At 41.8% G+C, this 19,427-nt stretch overlaps 1 protein-coding gene across 2 annotated transcripts in view; it reads right to left on the bottom strand.

Annotated features, from left to right (window-relative positions):
* Nucleotides 1–845: 845 nt before the first annotated feature.
* Nucleotides 846–19,427, bottom strand: part of LOC127369575 (matrix metalloproteinase-16) — a 70,783-nt gene continuing 52,201 nt past the window's right edge. For both annotated transcript variants that reach the window (XM_051411070.1, XM_051411069.1), the window contains 4 exons: nt 11,790–11,928; nt 7,734–7,884; nt 6,672–6,787; nt 846–3,198 (listed from right to left, as the gene is read on the bottom strand). In XM_051411070.1, the coding sequence (XP_051267030.1) occupies nt 2,864–3,198; nt 6,672–6,787; nt 7,734–7,884; nt 11,790–11,928 (741 nt within the window). In that variant the 3' untranslated portion in view covers nt 846–2,863. The remainder of the gene's footprint in view (nt 3,199–6,671; nt 6,788–7,733; nt 7,885–11,789; nt 11,929–19,427) is intronic.

Genomic DNA, 19,427 nt, shown 5'->3' on the forward strand with positions numbered 1-19,427 from the left:
TGGCAGGAAAGCTAATATGGTTGTGGTTTAAAGTCTGTGTCTTGTGTTGTGTAGTAACCTGCGATATGCCTACGATAGAACGGCAGTGTGACTGCTTTATGGTAGATTTGATTGGCTGCATAGGAATATTGTGGCCATCTATGTACAGATATCTAATGGTATACCATCAAATGAATACAAAATTAGGGGGTGCCATTATGAAAACAAAAAAATACAAATTTTGCCTTTTGGTTTCTTCATGTGACATTTGGTGCAGATCTCCATAGTACCTAGGTGAAACTAACTATTAACTTTAATGATCCCGACTTTTACTCTAACCTAGCATCATCGTTAGATAAGATTAGATAAAAATGTCCTAACTTCGCATTAGCCTCAGCTGTTCTTTGTATTTAGTGCCAAGTAGCAAATGTTAGCATGCTAACATGCTAAACTATGATGGAAACAGGATAAACACTATACCTGCAAAAAGCGCCGCTGTTCTAAGGCACAGCGTGGCGTATCCTGTGGTGTCATGGATGATAATTAAATAAAACTGTCATCACTAGATTACTTTTCTTAGTATCTTATTGTGAATCATCATTAGCTCAGCCGGTTGGTACACGAGTGCCTGACATGAACTGTTGCTGTTCCAAGTTTCAAAGCACGGCTTCATCTTCCTGACTGCATTCACACTGAAATACTACACTCTGGCGGTGTGCACATCATCTAAGAATTATGACTATAAGCTCACAAACACAAGCAAACACTCGTTGGGGGACACATATGTACAAACAGCACGGACGTGCACTGAACATACATACTCTACATACAAGTTAAAAGATGAGCAGAGAGTTCGAAGGCAGCTCTTAATCATATATTGATCAATTTATTCATTCTGTCAGGAAACGTTTCTCCGTTGTCCCAAAGTCTTACACAAAGAAGTCATGGTGAGATGTCCAATTTGTTTTGACCAGAAAACAGGAAAGAAAGGAAAAACCAGTATGTGATCATGACAACAGACACACATTCAAAGACTGCTCGCCATGACAGCGAGGACACTACATGTTTGCTAACCGTTGTTTGGTTTGTTGAGGCCAATTTGATATTCCAATCACCCATTGGATTTCCCAAAGAATTCCCAAATGTACCACTTGAATCTTTTAAAAGTTTTTTTCTTAGATTTAATTGTACCTGGAGGTTAGGGAAGGGGGAGGGGGGGGTTGGGGTACACTTAAAATGTACAAAAATAAATGCGAACAAGTATTTTCAAGAGAGAACTTCCTCCTCAGCGTTTGAGGGGTTCCAAAGCCACGTTGAGCAGAACCGGTTGGATGTACAGTATGTAAATGCTTGCATGCACGTTGACACAGGCACTGATCTTGACTTGGTGTCTCACTTTGTGGGTCCTCAGTCAGGAGACAAGAGCATTCTTGGAACTGTGAGCTCTCTCAAACAAGGCAGTCAACAGGATTCGTTTAAAAAAATGGTCTGTCCATTCACAAATAATCATACAGAATGACCATTTTGGATGCACACTTCTTTAAAACCGAGGGGGGATATGGGCCAAGGACAAAAAATAACATCGGCAAATCCAATAACAAAAACTCTGAGGCTCATAATTAGCCTGATGTCTGTCGTATGGAAATGATAAAAGTAACAGTAACAAATATTTTAACACACAAAAATAGTGGCTTGACTCCAGAACCTTCCGACATCTTTTTATGATACAATACATTACTCTCAATACAGGCTGACCCTACTGTATATTCTGTCCAGAGTGGCTCAGCAAGCCAGTGCTGAGGATTCTGGGTAACGTAATAAAATCCAGGAAAAACAATCACAGGAAGCTCACAATTAGCTTCTGTTACAAACAAACAAACAAAAACAAAAGCGGTATACAAATAAAAAAAGAGAAAACAACAACTCCAAGAACAGCAAAACCAAGCACAAATAGTATGATCTATAATTAAGGCGAGTTAAAATATTGCAGAATAATTTGGCCCCTGTGTCTCAAACAGACTGCCACAACAGTCAGAGCTCCCCGACTCTTAATCACTGCATGGATCCAGAGAAGAGAAGAAAGGATGAACTGAAATGAGAACAAAAAAGAAAGAAAGAAAAAGAAAGCCAAAGAAAAAGTGATCCACTTTGGAGAGAAATTGATTTTATTTGGTTTAGTTTGGTCTCTTCCTCAGGAGCGTGTTAAAGGGAACAGTGAGGACCTCCTTTCTAAAGCAATTCAAATAAAAAAATGAAAGAACAGAAAAGGGATTGAAGATTGGTAATGTGATTAACTTGAGTTTATCTGAGACAGTTCTTCTTTCGAGCGCAGTATGAAGCGGGCGGGGGGGGGCACCCAGATCAGAACATAGAAAATCTTGTTTTATCAACAACCTGATATGACAGATGACAATGCAGTGCCCTGTGGGAAGAGTGCGTGTCCCCCCGAAAGTCATCCTTCTGATTAAGAGCAGTTGGGCAAAGAAAAAAAAAAGGAATGGGATAGGAAGTCAAGTTTCTGAGATACAAAGTGATGCCGACCCTCCTTTTTTTTTTTTTTTTGACTGGGACTGAAGGTCATTTCAGGCAAAGATCCCCCACAAACTGTCCCTCTGCTCCCCTGTTTGTTAAAAAGGCTAGGGGTTAGCGGAGTCAACTTTAAGTCCTGTGGGTCACCTTATGCGCGAGGGGCCGCCAACAGGCTGTCTGGCTGTTTTTGTGGGTCTGATCGAAGGTATCAGACCACCCAAAAGGAGGAGGTGTGGCTGTGTGTTTTCACTAAAGATGTCCAAAGTCCACTTTCCTCCTCTGTGAAAGTGGGGGCTGTTGTCCTGTTTTCACCTGTCTCTTCTGCTCCCCCACCTTCTCATCTCGTTCCGATGTTTCAGACCCATTCCTGCATGGAGCGTTTGCAGTACAGTATGTGGCGTGGCGTGCCCTTCCTCTTGAACTGAACCACGGTGTAGATCAGCACCAGCAGACACAGCGCGAGCACGCAGGGGATGACGATGGCGATGGCCTTCACCGTGTTCGCCTCGTTGTCCAGCTCGATCACCACGTCTGTGTTGCCGTCGTCGCCTGGCGGCCGGGCGGGGTCAATGGGCGTCAGCTCGCAGCCCATGAAGTCCTTGAGGATGGAACGCGGGTAGCCTGGCTCCACTCTGAGGAACTGATTGTTGAACTTCCAGTACTCCTTACCCTTGTAGAAGTAGGTGAAACCTGAGGGAGGGAAGCAAAGAAGAAACAGAAACCTGTAAGTATATCGTGCACTGATAAGATTGTCAGGGGGTGTTTAGATGCTCTTTAAAAACTTATATATAACTTATATATAAATATAATTAGAATCCAGATAAGCCAAAGAGATAACTGGACAACAAGCCATCACTGTCTGTGTTTAAGGTTATTCATACGTCTGCCAAGCAGGGCAGACTTAAGCTCACTTTCAATTCAGACAGCATTTTTTTCCTAATTAAAACACTGAGCCAACTCTGCCTTGGGACAGCTGCCTTTCCTATCATCAAAAAAAAAAAACACAAACAAAAACGGACTGAACTGAAATCGAAGTGTCGATATCCCGCCACTGCGGTACAGCAAGCGCACCTGAACCAGTTGTGTGTGCTGCTCTGCTGTTGAGCCACTGTTTCCGTTTCAGCTCTATTGTTCAGCTGAGATGTCTGTGACTGTCCCTCAGGACTAATTATATCTGGTCATAAAAGAGAAAACACACCCAACCAGGAGCCAAACCCCACAGCTAATATCACACGGCAGCACAACAAATGTCACCGAAAACCAAGTGGCTGCCGTGCTTTTCAAGTCACAGGGGTGGCAGTTTTTATTCCGAGCGGGAATGTGAAAGCAATTGTCCCGATGTCACACAAATTCATAAGTCTGCTTACACGGTGAGCCAGTGTTCATTTTTTGATGAAAAAGTGAGGGTTATTTCACATGGGTCCCTCTGTGTCAGCAATGAAAATGGTGACAGAAGCTTACAAAAATGGTTTTCTTTTCTCTACAAACACATAGTGTATACCCCATTCCAGCAAACATTTGGACGATGAATAAATTGGAACATAATGTCAAGTTTCAATAAAGGCATACAATGTGGTGAAATGACATTTGATTTTTTTCTGTGCCATGATAATAACTTCTTGTGAAAATGTTGTGTCTAACTGGGTTGACACTAAACTTTGCTGCCACCTGCGAGTCACTGTCTCTGAGATGCTTTTTGGGAAAATATATGCTGTGTAAAACTGAATATGACAGCCTGGCTGAATTCTCAAGCTCTCCTCTTCCTCACTGGCCCCCTTCACACTTTATTTTCTCACGATTTATTATTCATGCGCACTCTTCTCAGGGAAAATAAGGGAGGGAAATGCTCTAAATTTCCAGTCAGATGGCAAGATGGCTATTGTGGAAGCCAGGGCTTCTGGAATCACATCATGTTTGTTGTGAGGAAAGTGAGGAAGAAGAAGACTGAAGTTTTAAAAGATTCATCCCTTAAAACATCGTCTTCTCATATGCGTTTGAGAGACAAAAACTGATTGAGGTTTTATAGGATGTTACTGTTCATGTTTATTTTTTTTAATCCAATATGTTTTCTATTCAGTGTTATGTTTTTAGCAAAGTCCAAAGTCATCTGATAGCAGCAAAACCCAATTAAAATTCCTCTCTCCGTATAATTCATTATTTTAGCTGGTTATTGGGGGTTTTTATGCCCAGCAGACTGTGTGCCTACATGACTGTTATCTTACAACTAATTTATGAGCAGAAGGAAATCACAGAGATCATTTTAGTGGCAACACCACTTACCACCGAGAGAAGATTGAGTCAGGAAGTGATTAGCTTAGCCAAATAATTAGCTTAGCATGAAGAGCGGGAGCAGGGGGAAATAGTTTGGCTCCGTCCACTGAGAGCTCACGAATGAACACCTTGTATCTCTTACATTGTGTCTTTTGACAGGGAGTTATGCCGTGCTTTAACTATTTCTTTGGCAAGCGAGTAAGGAGCAATGACTTCCAGGAGTCTTGTAGTCAAAAGCTACACTACATAATTACCTCTAAAACCACAATTTGTTCTTTTGTTTCACATAAACAAATGTGATACAACTTGTGAATTAGTGAGTTAGATCTGTGGAGTGAGCCAGGCTACCCGATTCCCCCTGCTTCCAGTCTTTATGCTAAGCCCTTGCTTTATACTGTGTACAGCCATAAGAGCGGTAACAATCTGTTCATGCAACTCAGGGCAAGAAAGCAAATAAGTCTATTTTCCCAAATGTCAAATACCTTTAATTTAATATATTTCCTTTAAAAGAAGAATGCACAGGTCTTCCATCAAAACTAATTTAGTTTGGATGAGTGGTAGACAAGTAGTTTGTTTCATTAAGGGTCCTTAAATCCTGACCAGTTACAGTCTGAGCAACATGTGGTAGTGTCAGCAATGAAACACAAGCCAATCCACACACAACAGTCTCCAATCTCTCATTTACAGTTCAGCTGAGTATTGTGATTAGCTAAAGAAATACAACCGCTCTTGTGGGGGGGGGGTTTCATTCCAACTGGCAGCAGCTTCTGCCACACTTTTCTCCTACATTTAACACAAATGAATGTTATTTAGAGACAGAACGATCCGGATGAAGCAACAGTGAGATGAGGTTGCTGAACTTGCAGTTCTGTGATAAGCATGAATATTAAGAGAGAGAGAGAGAGAGAGAGAGAGAGAGAGAGGAGAGGTGAGACAGCCTGAGCTATTGTGGGTTAGAGCCAGGTCAACACCCACCCAGAGGCCCCTACTCTGAAACGTGTTGCCTCACACACATTACCATCGGCAGCCGCAGCAGCGCACTCAATTACGGCTGGTTATCTGGGTCAATGTTATGAGCGCGCCGCTTGACACGCTGTCTCTGCAAACAGCGAGCCCGCCAAATAAATGCATGCCGACACTCATACCAGCCGAAATACATGTGATGCACCCATCATCCCCTTGGATATCAATCCACCCTTCATGCTCCGATTGATGCCCGTTCCACCTGGTCTCACCGGCAGACACGCCCGGCTACGGATCTGGCAGCGAATCTGCGGCACAGATGGCCCGAGCGTTCAGCACCACCTGCCATGCTTTTTCCAACCCAGGCGATGCCAAGACTAGGCCCGAACCGACCTGGCATAATACATCCAATGGGAAAAGCGTTTTCCCCCTTCACACTATCTGACGGGCCAATGGGTGAGTTCTTTGACAGTTCTTAATCCCGCCTACCCTCCGTTGGCAATGGGCAACTGGCTTAAACCGGAATGAGCGCCCAGCGGTGGTCTTGTCCTTTCTGCTTTCCACAATCCTGCTCCAACTGGGTCTTATGGCACAGTGAGAAGGATGGACTGATTATGGAACATTCTGCTTGTGAAACTTGAAAAAAGAATAAAAATAATAATAAAAAATAAAAAAAAATCTGGATAAACTGACCTCTTTTTATCTTTCATTTGCTATACACACTCTCTATCAGCCTATTTCCCCTGATATTGCATTTATGGAAGTGTGCCACTCACTGAGCCTGTAATAACTGGGGCAAATTTCAATCAATGCTACTCTGGTTTACCTCCCGCACAGCATGTGCCAGTGACCAGCTGAAATCAATGCTGCCTGGCACATGAACCGTGCTGTTATTGCCAAATCAGAGTATCGGGCAGGACAATTCGTACCATTGGCTTTGTCGACGAAGGCTCCCTGCGGCGAATCAGGCACACCTCTCCACACTGTGATGGGCTTGGGATAGCCAGGGTCCATGGTTCTCATTTCCTCATTGTAGCGCCAGTACCTAAACAGGAAAAAATTATGAGCCACAGGAAGACAAAGCAGGTACTGTACATTTATAAATGCAGGTACAATTGACAACAGATGGTATTTTATGCTCATATCTTATAGTCGTACCACAGGTGAGAATATCTCAGCCTCTGCTGCCTCCACTTTGACCATTCTTGTTTTAAAATCACCTGCAAAATCCCTGACTATGAAAGTGCAACACATTCTCTTGTACATCATCAAAACAATATCTTCATCCCTGCACTATAGTTTCATAGACTTAGAGAATCAGCCAGACAGCATTGCAGCTGTTACTTTACAAAGACACATAAGTTGAGTTTTCCTTTAATGTGTCACAGATTTTTGTGTTAGCTGAGTAAAATTGAAACTGAGTAACTTTCGTCTGTCAAAATCAGTGTTGACAGAAGGATGGCCTGGGGTCAAAGTTCACTGTGGGGCAAAGGCCTGTTGGCATTTCATTTGGTAACAGGAATGTGGTGTTAATCATGAACTGCAGACACGCATTTGTAGTTGTGAAAACTTGGTTGCAGAGTGTACTTGTTTGAAGACAGAAAAGGCTATGTAAAATCAACTGTGTGGGTTTTTGGATCAATGTCGCCCATCATACTTGAAATACTTGAAAACAGCAATCTGCTGTTTTAGCATCATAGCTAAGGTGTGATGTACTGTTATGTATACTTTTTGTATCTGTGTTGTAATTGTGACCTGCCACGGACCTGCAGATAAAAAACATCTTGACACTTTCGTACAATACATGAAATGGTGACATTTATGTTTAATATTGTGCATGCTGCTTACAAAATCACAAGTGGGTTTGCTTGTAAGATTTCTTTGGTGTTTTTTGGAACGTTGTGGTTTCAAGGGACATGATATCTGAATTATTGAAGTTTGTTTTTAAGTTTCCTTATCGTTTGTGAAAACAATCGTCGTTTTGCACCCACCTGTCCCCTTTAAAGAAGTAGGTCTTGGCCACATCCTCCCACCACACAGCGGTCTCAATGCTCTGGGCCGGCATCCCGTGGCCAAACTGGGTGATGTCCTTGGGGTATCCAGACTGCAACACCGTGTCCTTAAACACCCAGAACTGCTTCCCTGCGCATCAGGAAAGAGAAGGAAAAACAAATTAGAAGGAGAAGGACAGCCAGGATTACCCTCCAGGAGAAAGACACGAGAAGGGCAGATTTACAAAGACAGAGACGAGCCTTGTAACAAATGGCGGGCAATAACCTGTTGCCTTGTATTAAAGTATTTGATGATGATGTTTCCCTAATTTAAAATAGGACACAAACATGGTGACATGTTCTCCTTGCCCTTGCTTAAAGGTACTCTGGGAACTTTTCAGTGCTGGTAACTGCTCTGCTGAGATAAAAAGAAACCACAACGACCCTTGTGGGAGAACTGGCAGCCAAGGAGTCACATTAAAACTCTTTTTACAAGTTTCCTAGCCCCAAGGAGCCAAGCAAACACCTGAGCATTAGGACATTGTGGGGAGGACTATGATAATGTTGAAAAATGTAAAGCATGTTTTAGATTTTGAGAGATTTCTGATTGTCCCCTTTCTTCTTTCTCTTTAAACCCTCCTTCCTGTGGAGTAATTAGGATAAACAGCACGTTTCTGACACAGCGTGACCCCAGGAAGTGCTTTTCTTCGTCACTGGTGGAGGTGGGTGGTGTACTGGGAGGAAGTGGGGGGTGAGTGGGTGGGTGAGTGGAAGAGTAGTGAGATAGAAAAGAAAGAGGTGGAATGACGAAGGTAGAGAGAGGAAAAAAGATATCTAATATTTTAGCTTATCATTCTTTGCTGACTCATGTCACACACCAGTTTATTTTGTTTTATCAAACCACTTTCAGACAATTTCACTTGATTAATCATTGGAATGAGGCCTAAGCTCAATATTACATGCAGGGGAAACAATATTCATCACAAAGACCATGAATATGATAATATCTGTACACCAGAAATACTTTTCTATGCAGTCTTTCAACAAGACGACTGACAAAAATACATTTTTATCTTTTTGGGATCTAAACCCCTCAGGTAGAGAAACTTTGTTGGGGTAAAGATGGAAACTAAGCAGAGAAAACATAAAAAGGCTGATGTGTTTGTCTGACTTTGAAACTAGCAGATGATTATATAAACAATATGAAACTTTTTTTAATGAATCAGGTTTAATATGACCATTTTCTCTACATACATGTTTGCTGCCATGGCACAAATTGATGAAATAATATATAGTTTTTTGTGTTTAAAGCTGGGGCTGGATTCATACTCCTTCCTGGGGTCTGACTGAACTCCAGTGGCTCTGACAGACCATAAGGAACTGTTGCAAGTCAGCTTTAAGGTGACATGCACACCTTTCTTTAACAAATGCAGGAAATGGGTGTGAAATAAAGCAGACATTATCCCAGAAAACCTTTGCGCTCATTCTGTTGCTTCACAAAGGCCACATCATCTGACATTTAAGCTTAAAGTAGTATTTACAGTATACGGCTGAAGAGAAGGAGGGAGATTTATTAAAGGAAAGGAGGAGGGTAAGTTGGAATGTAATGGCCTTCTTTTGGAAAGGAAATTCCTGTAATTTCACCTTTCTCTTTCAGTGCTACTCTCATTCTGGGTCACACTTCCTCTGGCCCTGACGCACACACAAACACACCACACCCTGAGATTAAAAGAACCTCCCATTCCCAAAAAGAATTAGATATACTTGATTCATAAAAAACAACTCCTTCTACAGAAAATGGGTTCTCCTTTCTTTAAAAAGAGAACTCTTATACTTACACACAAGCACTAGCACTAGCAAGCTACAACTGACAATATCTGAATTCAAAGTCCTCGAAGCTTGCTTTTGTAACATCAGAGAACCACTGGTGTGAAAATGACTTAATTAAATAAACAATATTAGTATTCTGTATTGTAAATCTGCCACTGCCAAGTTTGCCAGATGTACCAACGGTAACTAAGAGGGGTGGAAGATATGAGTCGGACTATGAAATTATGATTATGAAATAGTGACACCGAAAGTTTGGCAGTTCTGGACTGAAAGTTCTCGTTCCATCTCATAATGTACACGCCAATACTGATATATAAGCCAATATCGGGTGGGAATATTGGCGCAGCGGATTTAACAGTCTAGCTTTAATCTAAACTAACACGCTCTCAGACATGTCTGCATGTGGTAAATGAAGCAAGCAGCTCTGTCTGTCCTCTGACACAAAAAGCACCAATCAAGCTCTGATTGGATCCTGCCTCCTGGGAGGAAAATGCATATTGACGTATAGATCTTGCTGCATGCTTACTGTAGGGTGCCTGCGCTACTGCTAAAATTTAATGTGATTTATTTAATTTGAATTTATAATGTAACCTCTTATCTTGTGATTTAGCCCAATCAAATACTTATATTTTTTAGATTTACAGCTTTTAAGTGTAATTCTTCAAAATCTGTCTGCAGGCTGTCATCGATCTGTGGATGGCGATTCTGTAAGGACGATCAGCCTGATTAGTAAAGCTGACAATAGGCTTGATTCTACTGTTGCATATAATTTTCACACGCTGAGCCGACTACATATTCTTCTCTTGCATATTCAGTGTCTCAGAAGAATGGAAACAGGGAAACACTGACTCAAAACTGGCACAAAGCTGCACTGTTGGAATGAAGAACACATGCTGAATCTATCTCTAATGTATACCAGCGGTGTCTGCTTACTGACCTGCTCTGTAATGCCTTAACAGCACCAAGCTAATCAGAGTCTCAGCCATGACTTCAGTGCAAACTACACTCTAAAGCCTCCATCTGTGCATTTATTTTAGTAGAACTCATCAGACAAGGCACCGTTGGAGAATATTCAAAACGGCTGGTTAGACAAGAACCTAGAGTGCTGCATTTTGTTTTCTGACCGACTTTCTTTTAAATTTTTTATTCCAAATGGGGACAGACAGAATAAGGCCTTTTGGGAAATCAGCTGTGCACGTTCAAATGAGAAATGACGTTCCGTTAGTAAGAATTTTCTAAATCTGTGTGCAATCCCGTTGCTACGCAGCCCGGAAAGTGAGCAGGGTGGAGGATAAAGCACCGAAATCAAACTTCCAGAGCTGTAGCGCACATGGGACCAGTAGTCTGCATTTACAGGAATTGTTTGGGGGTTTAAAATAGAAATGGGTTTGAGTGAAGATTTGTAGTTTTTACCTCAGCAGACTTTCATTACCTCCCTACGTCTGCTTTCATCACCACCCTCTCTCCATCAGTCTCCCTCTCCGGAGCGTATGCAAATACGGGTTTACAGGGCTGCTTTGTTTGTTTGCCGTTTCTTTTTAGTGGCTTTTCGGCTTTAGACATAATTAGCTTTAAATCTCTGTGTTTGGGGGCTAACGTAAAGTAGATTTGAATATGTAGACAAATCTCTTCAAAAAGGTCAAAAGACAAAATCAAAACTAGAGATGATTAAACACTGACAGTAAGTACTGAAAACCTGCCACATGGCGTGACAGTGATTACCAAGAGTTATGCATACTGATTATACCTACAGTTGAAAATGTAAACTAAAACGTATTACCAGCACCACTAAACTGTACAGCAGTATTATAAATCAGAACTGGTGGATTATGGCGGAACCAAGTGAGCAAAACATTGCCTTAATCTTCCACAGATTTACATTGAACTCACACACACAGATAAGATCAAGGCTGTTCTTTGAGTGAGCATGATAACATACAGCAGTTATTAAAGATTAAAAAAAAAACTGTTTGTTTCTAAATCTGGATGCATACAGAAAACACACGCTGAATACTAATAAGACATGCATACAGTTTATACAAAAAGACAACATGTCAGCCATGTACACAGAACATATCCTGTGGATGCCCAAGATGAATAACACAAGAAGAAAATGTAAACCAGGATGGCACAGACACAATATTTGGACAGGATGGAAATGGAAAACAGCTTTACACAGCGGTATGGTGACAACAGTGATGATGGCGCTGAAGCATGTGAGCCTACCTTTGAAGAAGACGAACTTGCCCTCACTGTTCTCGTAGACGGCATCTATCTTGGGTGGCAGGCCCCTCCAGAAAACGCTGATGAGCATGGGGTATCCTGGCATTACAGAGTTATCTCTCACCCGCCAAAACCAGTGGTCCTGAAAGAGACGTGGAAGGACTTTGTTAGGAAATGGAGAAAAGCAGGACGAAGGTCAAACATGACTCGAGGGGCGCTCTATTGATTTTACACATGTTGTTCTATGTACTAGTGACAAGCAGTACCAGTCAGCTTGTCGTATACAGTCCTCTGTGGCTCTGGACACCCTGATGATGTCATCAGGGTTGTAACGGATTGGGCTTCTGGTGCCCCAAGCAAGTCTGTTTTTGAGTGTGCGATGGTCTCATTGGGGGGCAAAACTATCAACTTCTGTAGATGGAGTGGGTGGCCTTAGGTGGCAGCAATGAGCAATTTACTCCAAGGATGGAGATTAACTGGTGGTTTTAATAAATGCAGCTCTGGTTAACTCCCCCCCCCCATCTGATAGCGGTGGACTCCAGCTCCTTGCCCTCCCGCTCTTCCAAACAAACCCTGCTGGCGATGATCAACTCCGGCTGCTGCTTTGATAGCCTTGATGCCTTCAAAATCCACACATACTTTCTCAGGTTGCCTGGAAAGCCCACGAGGCCGCCGATACGCACGCAGAACTTCAACATACTGGGAAAACCATCAAGTAACGGGGGCAAAGTGATAGCCAGGAGCTCTATGAGAAGCCAAGAGTCTCTGATTTCCTTCGGGGGAGGGAAACGTGAGCGCGGCCAAGTGGAAGGTGTGTCTTTTTGATGTTGGATGAAACTTGATGACAGAGGGGGCCTGGGGGAGACCCAGCTGTGAAAGCCATTAGGACTCAGCGAGATGTCCCACCCTTTGGCAATGGACGGCCAATTGAGCGTTCAGGCCAAAAAAGTCTGACCTCATAGCGAGGGACGCAGAGACAGAGAGAGGGGACAACACATCATCAGACCCTGCCTCATTCACAGTGAAAGCTAAATAAACAGCCCATTTATCAAACACTCTCTCCGCTGCTCTCCTTCTCTCTCTCTGTCTAATCCAATTGTTTCTCTGGGACTCTCCTCTCCCCCTGGACTCTTCCTCCTCTTTCTTTTCATTTCCCCTTGTCTCTCATTCCAATTCCTCCTCTCCTTCTCCCGCTCTATACCTACTGCCTCCATAGATTTCAATTGTTCAGCATTTTCTTCTGTACCCGGGCCGGCCCAGTAATTGAAAACAGATCAAACTGTGAAATCCGACCCATTTGAATCCCTTTGACTGTATAAAAGGGAAAATGTTCTTCCTGCTGCCCTACCGTCCCACTCCCACTCTGAAAATAAAGCTCAGGCGAGCAGGCTTCACTTGTAGAACATTTCTGCTGGCACTTTGCAATTACAGGAACGTCTAAAATAATCACAACAAGTTTGGTCTTAGCAGAATTTGGAAATATTATACCTCAAACTGCTCATGTTCTCTGCTTTGAGAGAAAGGGCAGTGCAGGGTTTGTCACGCATACTGTCTCACGGCGCACAATAACGCATGCAGAGCAATAAGGTTGAATTACTATGCTCTCCGTAGGAATATAAATTCTGGACTGCTTGACGGCATTAACAAACTGTCCCTACCGATGAGTTTTTGTCGGTGTTGAGGAAAGTTTGTGAAGCAGAACGCAAACTGCAGAAATTGCGCTGAGAGTTGTGTGAGCTCAAAGTTAATACTGTACGTCACATCACTGTCTACTAACCCATTATGCAAACATAAAGGGCATGGAGGGATTACTGAACGGGCCTACCCCCTGGGCCAGAGCCTCTGTTTGAAGTGACTGTTAATATTTCTAATTGGAAAGTCAATCACACAACTGAATGAAGCTTAAAATGACTTCAAGGACACGTAAACAAGCACAAACAGACGGAAACTACAAAGAGACACAAAACATTTTGTCTTTAATTGTCTCCTAATTTGTTCAGGATAAAGATATTATTTTAGTAAAAAGATTTCAAAAGTTCCATCTGTAGGTTCCTAAAAAACAAATGTCATGCATCTATTTCACTGTACACTGACTTTGATATTAAATTTAATCTCACAAGGACCTTCGCAGTTACATACTGAATAGAAGATGGATGATTTTTGCTTCTTTTTATCACCTAAAATGACCAAAAAGTGGCTCTTACAACGCCTGGACCCCTATTTATCATCATCTAATAATTACACTTCAAGATGCTAACAAAGAGTCAATTAAGGAATAAAAAATATGTTTTTTAAAGAGAAGAATACAAAATATGTTCCTGACAAATGAAAAAAAAAAAGAAACAAACGAACAAAAAGGCCCAAAAAAGGTGTAATTTGTTTATCGTTGTAAGGCCCGACCCTAACCTCCCTGAATGAGGTTAAAACACAAACCTCTAAGATCCAGGTCAACCCTGGGTGAGCATCTGCTGCTGCCGTGTGTGTGCGTGTGTATGTGAGTGACTGAGGAGGTGAGAATATGACAGACAATGGTGTTAGAATGACAGCGTTGTTGACCTCTCACTCGGTTGACGTGATGTGCACACTCGCTTGGCTCGACTGAGAGCAGAACGTAGGTGTAAATAATTCAGAGGGATGAGGATTAGGGTTGAAGCTTGAGATCCCTGTGTTTATCAGGATTTCTTGCCAAAATTGACTCTTTTTTCGCTGAGACTGCAGAAGACCAGCTTTTTAAGCACGTGCGCAGTTGTGTACTTGTGTATTTTCTCATCTGTTGAAAGCTACCTCATACACTGGAACAAAACTTCTCCAAACCCCATTAACATAACTGCAACTGTTGTAAATAATGAAGTACGACCTTGAAATGAAGTCACTGCAGCAATAAGCACTGGTTCAACTTTTCAACCTGCAGCTGTGTCTCTTTTATTACCGTTCATTCTAATATGGCTTTACAGTTTTTACTTGTGGCAAAGCTTTCTAATCCAATAAATGTCAACAAAGCAGAGTGCAATATGCAGGCGGTTAAATTAAAGATGTAAGCCTGGAGAGGGGTGTTCAACAGGTGAAACATCAATTACATTAGATAATTATACAACAAAACATCCTAGAAAAATTCTCCTGTACCTCATAACACTAAAACCACTGGATGAAATGCTAGCAAAAACGACTTCATGGATAAATGCCCTGAAATGCTCTTGCACACTGTAAAAAAGGGGATCACCCACCATCAGAGTTTCATCTGTATTCATCTGTATAATTGTTTAAACAATTATCTAAGATTCTGTGGTTTAAAATAACTTGAATCAAAGAATGTGGGTTTTCTCGAGAATATCAGTTGTATGTGAAAGGTAATAACACTTAATGAAGATTCAGATCAGTGTAGAGATGACAGCTGTGTCCAGTCTACCACAGAGATAACCCCTTAATGCTTTATGTACTCTCTGGTTCCCTTATTTTACACCCTGAGGAGAAACAAGAGCCTCTGTTTAAATAAATAGTACAACATTGTGGGAAATATACACACTTGCTTTTTTGCTGAGAGTTGGATGAGAAGATCAACACTACTGTCATGTCTTTACGGTTAATGAGAAGCTATGGGGCTGGGAGCTTAGCTTAGCGTAAAAACTGGAAGCATGGGGAAACAGCTCGCCTGGGTTTACATTTCTGTTAGTGTACAGATTAAACAAACAAAATGTGCTAATTAGTCAAATGTAGAGGCTATGGAGTTCTGTTTCCCCAGGATTCCAGGCTTTATGCTAAGCTAAGTTAAGTGGCGTATGTGGTATCGTTTGTGTTTCTACTCTCTGTGAAGGGTGTTTAAGAATCTGAATAAAAATCTGTAGACACATCATTTAAAGCTATTTTTTGTTATATGTTACTTATAAGTTGGTCTATTGGTGGCATTAAAACGTTTTTTTTTTTTAAACCATCATCTCCTGACACCACTCAAACACCCAGCTATTGCAGGACTATCCTTCTTTTTCCTCCCAGTAACACAAAGGAGAAAGATACTGAGTTGAGTGGACAGCTCACTGCCCACTCGGCCACTGTGTTCTCATTAATGGATGTCGGAATCGAAGCATGTCTCCAACATCAGCCGCCAAGTGGCCAATCCTAAACAGCAAGGCGCCCTCCGGCATCCCAGAATCCCCTGCTCTAAATCTGTCCAAATCAAGGAAGGAAGGTCTCTCAGTGACAGGCGAGTGAGTGAACTTGAGACTAGTGGAGGGGAGGAGGAAGAAGGAGGGACACAAGAGAGTGGCAGTTTCCTTTATGATGGACTGTCTCAGGATAAGAGCCGGGTGATAGATTGTTTTTGTTCTCTATTGCTCCTGATTGTAGGTAGTGCAAGAGGCTCTGATTGCATCTATGCAATGGTCTGCAGCTACAAACCTCTGAGCAGACCATGCATCATAATTAGGTGCTATTAAATGAGAGCAGAAGCAAACTCAATAAAATTACCCTGAAGCATTCAACCATCGATCCTAACAATGGATACAACCATTCCTAAATCGCTGCTTTCCAAAATATGTATTCTTTTACACTTTCACATAAAGGTTGCAGTGAACTGTGCACCCTTAACTGGCTTTAAATTGCTGTAAAGTATATGGAAGTCAATGGAAAAAACTCAAATTCTCTCTAGGAATAAAAAGGAGCACAAGATGTTTTAGTCCCAGTAGCTGATTCTGATATAGCTTGTCCTTGTGTTGGTTTTTGGCTTCAAGAGAAGTGTGTTTCAGGGAATGTTTGGCCTAAAACCCAAAAGCCCTGTTTTGATTTTCTGGCACTACAAACTGACAAGATGGCGACGAGCCATAAACTCAAATCCAGAATTCTAAACGTCTGTTGGACGATGTCTGAGACAATCTAAGCCTGATGGGAAAACAATGGACTCTTGGTGTCTGGTCATTGTCGGACAGTATAAGCGATGAGGTCACAGTCCAGGTACAGCAGGAGAAAGCTGGTTGCATTAATGCCTGAGAAAAGCTCTTATATGCACACATGCATCCAAAGGGATACCATATGGTTTAAGGGTTCATAGAAAGTCCCTGCAAGCATAAAAGTGGTAGCTGTGTAATTTTAGTGAGGCATTTACTGGTGACACTGGATCTACATGGCCATACACAGTCCTCTGTGAACCTTAAACGACCCGCTGTCACCCCACTGAGAGAAAAATGATCGACCATAAAACTACCACCTTAACAAGCATGACTCCTAACCTGCCTTTGTAGATTAATGTGCCTGGAATAAATCAGGCACTTCTTAGCACTGTTGCGAACGATACTGACCTTAACACTGAAAAACCAATACGTTTTGTGGACTTTACCCTATTACACCTACTGTACATCTGCAACAGAAAACGTACCACCTACCATTTGTCATTCAGGCTTGCTTATTCTACTTCAGTCCAAAATTTGGAAGGTAGGACGACCAAAGTATTAACCTTTTACCTTTTTTATTGGTAACTGCAACATTATCACTGAAGTTAAAGGGGTCACAAGGATTATTACCCAGCCTGTAACAGAAACCGTTATATAATGTCTTCTGTGGCTCTTAAAGCAGCTGTCCAATGTTTGAAATAATAACCCTGATGATGTCATCAGGGTCACATCGGCTTGGGCTTTAAACTTTGAAAGCCAGCCTTACAAATTGGAGGTGTCGGGTTAAAAAGAAGTGGACATTTAAAAGGCAGGGGGGTCTAGTTAAAGACACTGTTGGGTTGCATTATGGGTAGACTCACAAGCCAGTCTCTAAATGCTTTGTCCAGTAGAGACTGAGGACTTTCTCTTGGCTTTCCCTGCTAAAACATAGTGAAAATAATAAAATAAAAATCGATCCTAAGTCTTTAGGTTGGTGCCATGGCGGTGACATGCGGATGTGCTTGTAAACACTGCTGTACCACATAATGTGGCTTGGGACATCCATTTTCAATGATTTGCTGTATTCACAGTTTGTTTCACTATGGATAAGAATGGGGAACAGCATTGTTTCAGGTAAGGTGTGTCCTCAAAGTAAGGGGTGTATGTTTGTTAGCGAAGCAAGCAAGCAAGCAAGCAAAGCAATAGCATAGCATAGCCAAGCAACTACTTTGAATTTCGAAATAGGATCTCCGATCATCTAGTATTGCAAGACTAGATAATGGGAAGTGTAGGATCCACACTGAAAGTCCTAGACCTGTCCTAGTGCACACCATCAACATGAATAACATCTTACAAAGTAAAAAAGTCTCACACAGGAAAAAGTAACTTTTCTTGAAACTTCCTGGCATCCTATATATTGCAAATAACCTTGTACACTGAGAATAAATGTTTGATTTAAATGTAAATGGTTGTGGAGCCAATCTGTAGACTTTTGAAGGCAGCAAGCAAACAGGAATGTTCATATCGAAAGTTTTGAAAGAAGTAATCTTCAGAGGATGAGGGCTCTTCTGTAAACATTCAAGTGCAATTGGCTGTGATACTCTTTCCTTCCCTTATTTTCTATTTCGGAGACCAACAGTTTTCACCCATATAAAGCCCAAGCTCTGAATTGTGGTAAAATGCTGACAGTGTGGATATAAATCTTTGGTTCTTGTATTGCAAAAGCCTTGTAATGTTTGTAGAGTAAACAAAAGCACATGAGGAATCAATTTTAGCCACAGTAATACGTTTCAACAGTATAAATGAAGCTTTTGCATCATAGAAAACCTCAGTGGTACCAGTGTATTTCACCAGATAAACTCTCCTCTCTAAAGCCCCCTACTCTACGCTGCTGGACCACCTGTGGACCTCGGGGGCTGTGAGAATGCTGAGATCTCTGCTATAATGACTTGGCATCGACTTGACTCGGCTCCTCCAAAACAATCAAGTGGGGAAGGTGAGTAAAGCCAAGCTGTACAGACCAAATGGACCTAGCATGAAGTAACCAAGCAGACAATCACTTGTATAATGAAAGAAAGAAGAAGAAATCACCCATATAAATGACAGTAACAAGAGACAGCAATTCAAATCAAACTGAAATAGCAAGTAAGCAAAAGCTGTAAATCATTCCTATCCTGTCAACCATCATTTTAACCAGACTTCAGCCTAAAACGTAGACCTTGGCGTGCTCCAAAGGGAATATATCATGCTTTGGAGTAACACAAACATCTCTAATTATGATCCCAGATCAACCGTTTTACAGTTGGGCAGCTTTATCCTCCAGGAAAAAAGAAAGCATTAATGTGATACCTCAGTCTTCTCAGAGAAATTTGGCACAACGCTCGCTGAGAATCAAGAAATATTAAGACCACCTGCTCCTCCTGTGAAACACCCTTACAGAGAGAATCCAAGTCAAACCTGTGATCCCTTATTGATTTCACTTTACTAAACACATTTGATTCGCTGGCTGAGACACGGATTATGCGAAAGGGTGAGCAAATCATTATGAGTCATAGTGTTACTGGTGGTCCTAATGATGTGAACACTGGATTTACAACTGCACTAGCATGTGTTCAGTAACAAATCAGCTCTTTCTGTCGGTCTTTCCCCTCCACTCCTCTATACCTTTGGAAAAATGTGAGCTGCTTCTACTTCTTAAGGCCAACAGAGAGAAACATTCATCACAGCCTTTGAAAAGATAGAGCCAAAAGCCTTCTTCGTGTCAGTGCTGATGCCCACTTAA

This window comes from Dicentrarchus labrax, unplaced genomic scaffold (assembly GCF_905237075.1).
Source record: "Dicentrarchus labrax unplaced genomic scaffold, dlabrax2021, whole genome shotgun sequence".
Lineage (NCBI taxonomy): Eukaryota > Metazoa > Chordata > Actinopteri > Moronidae > Dicentrarchus > Dicentrarchus labrax.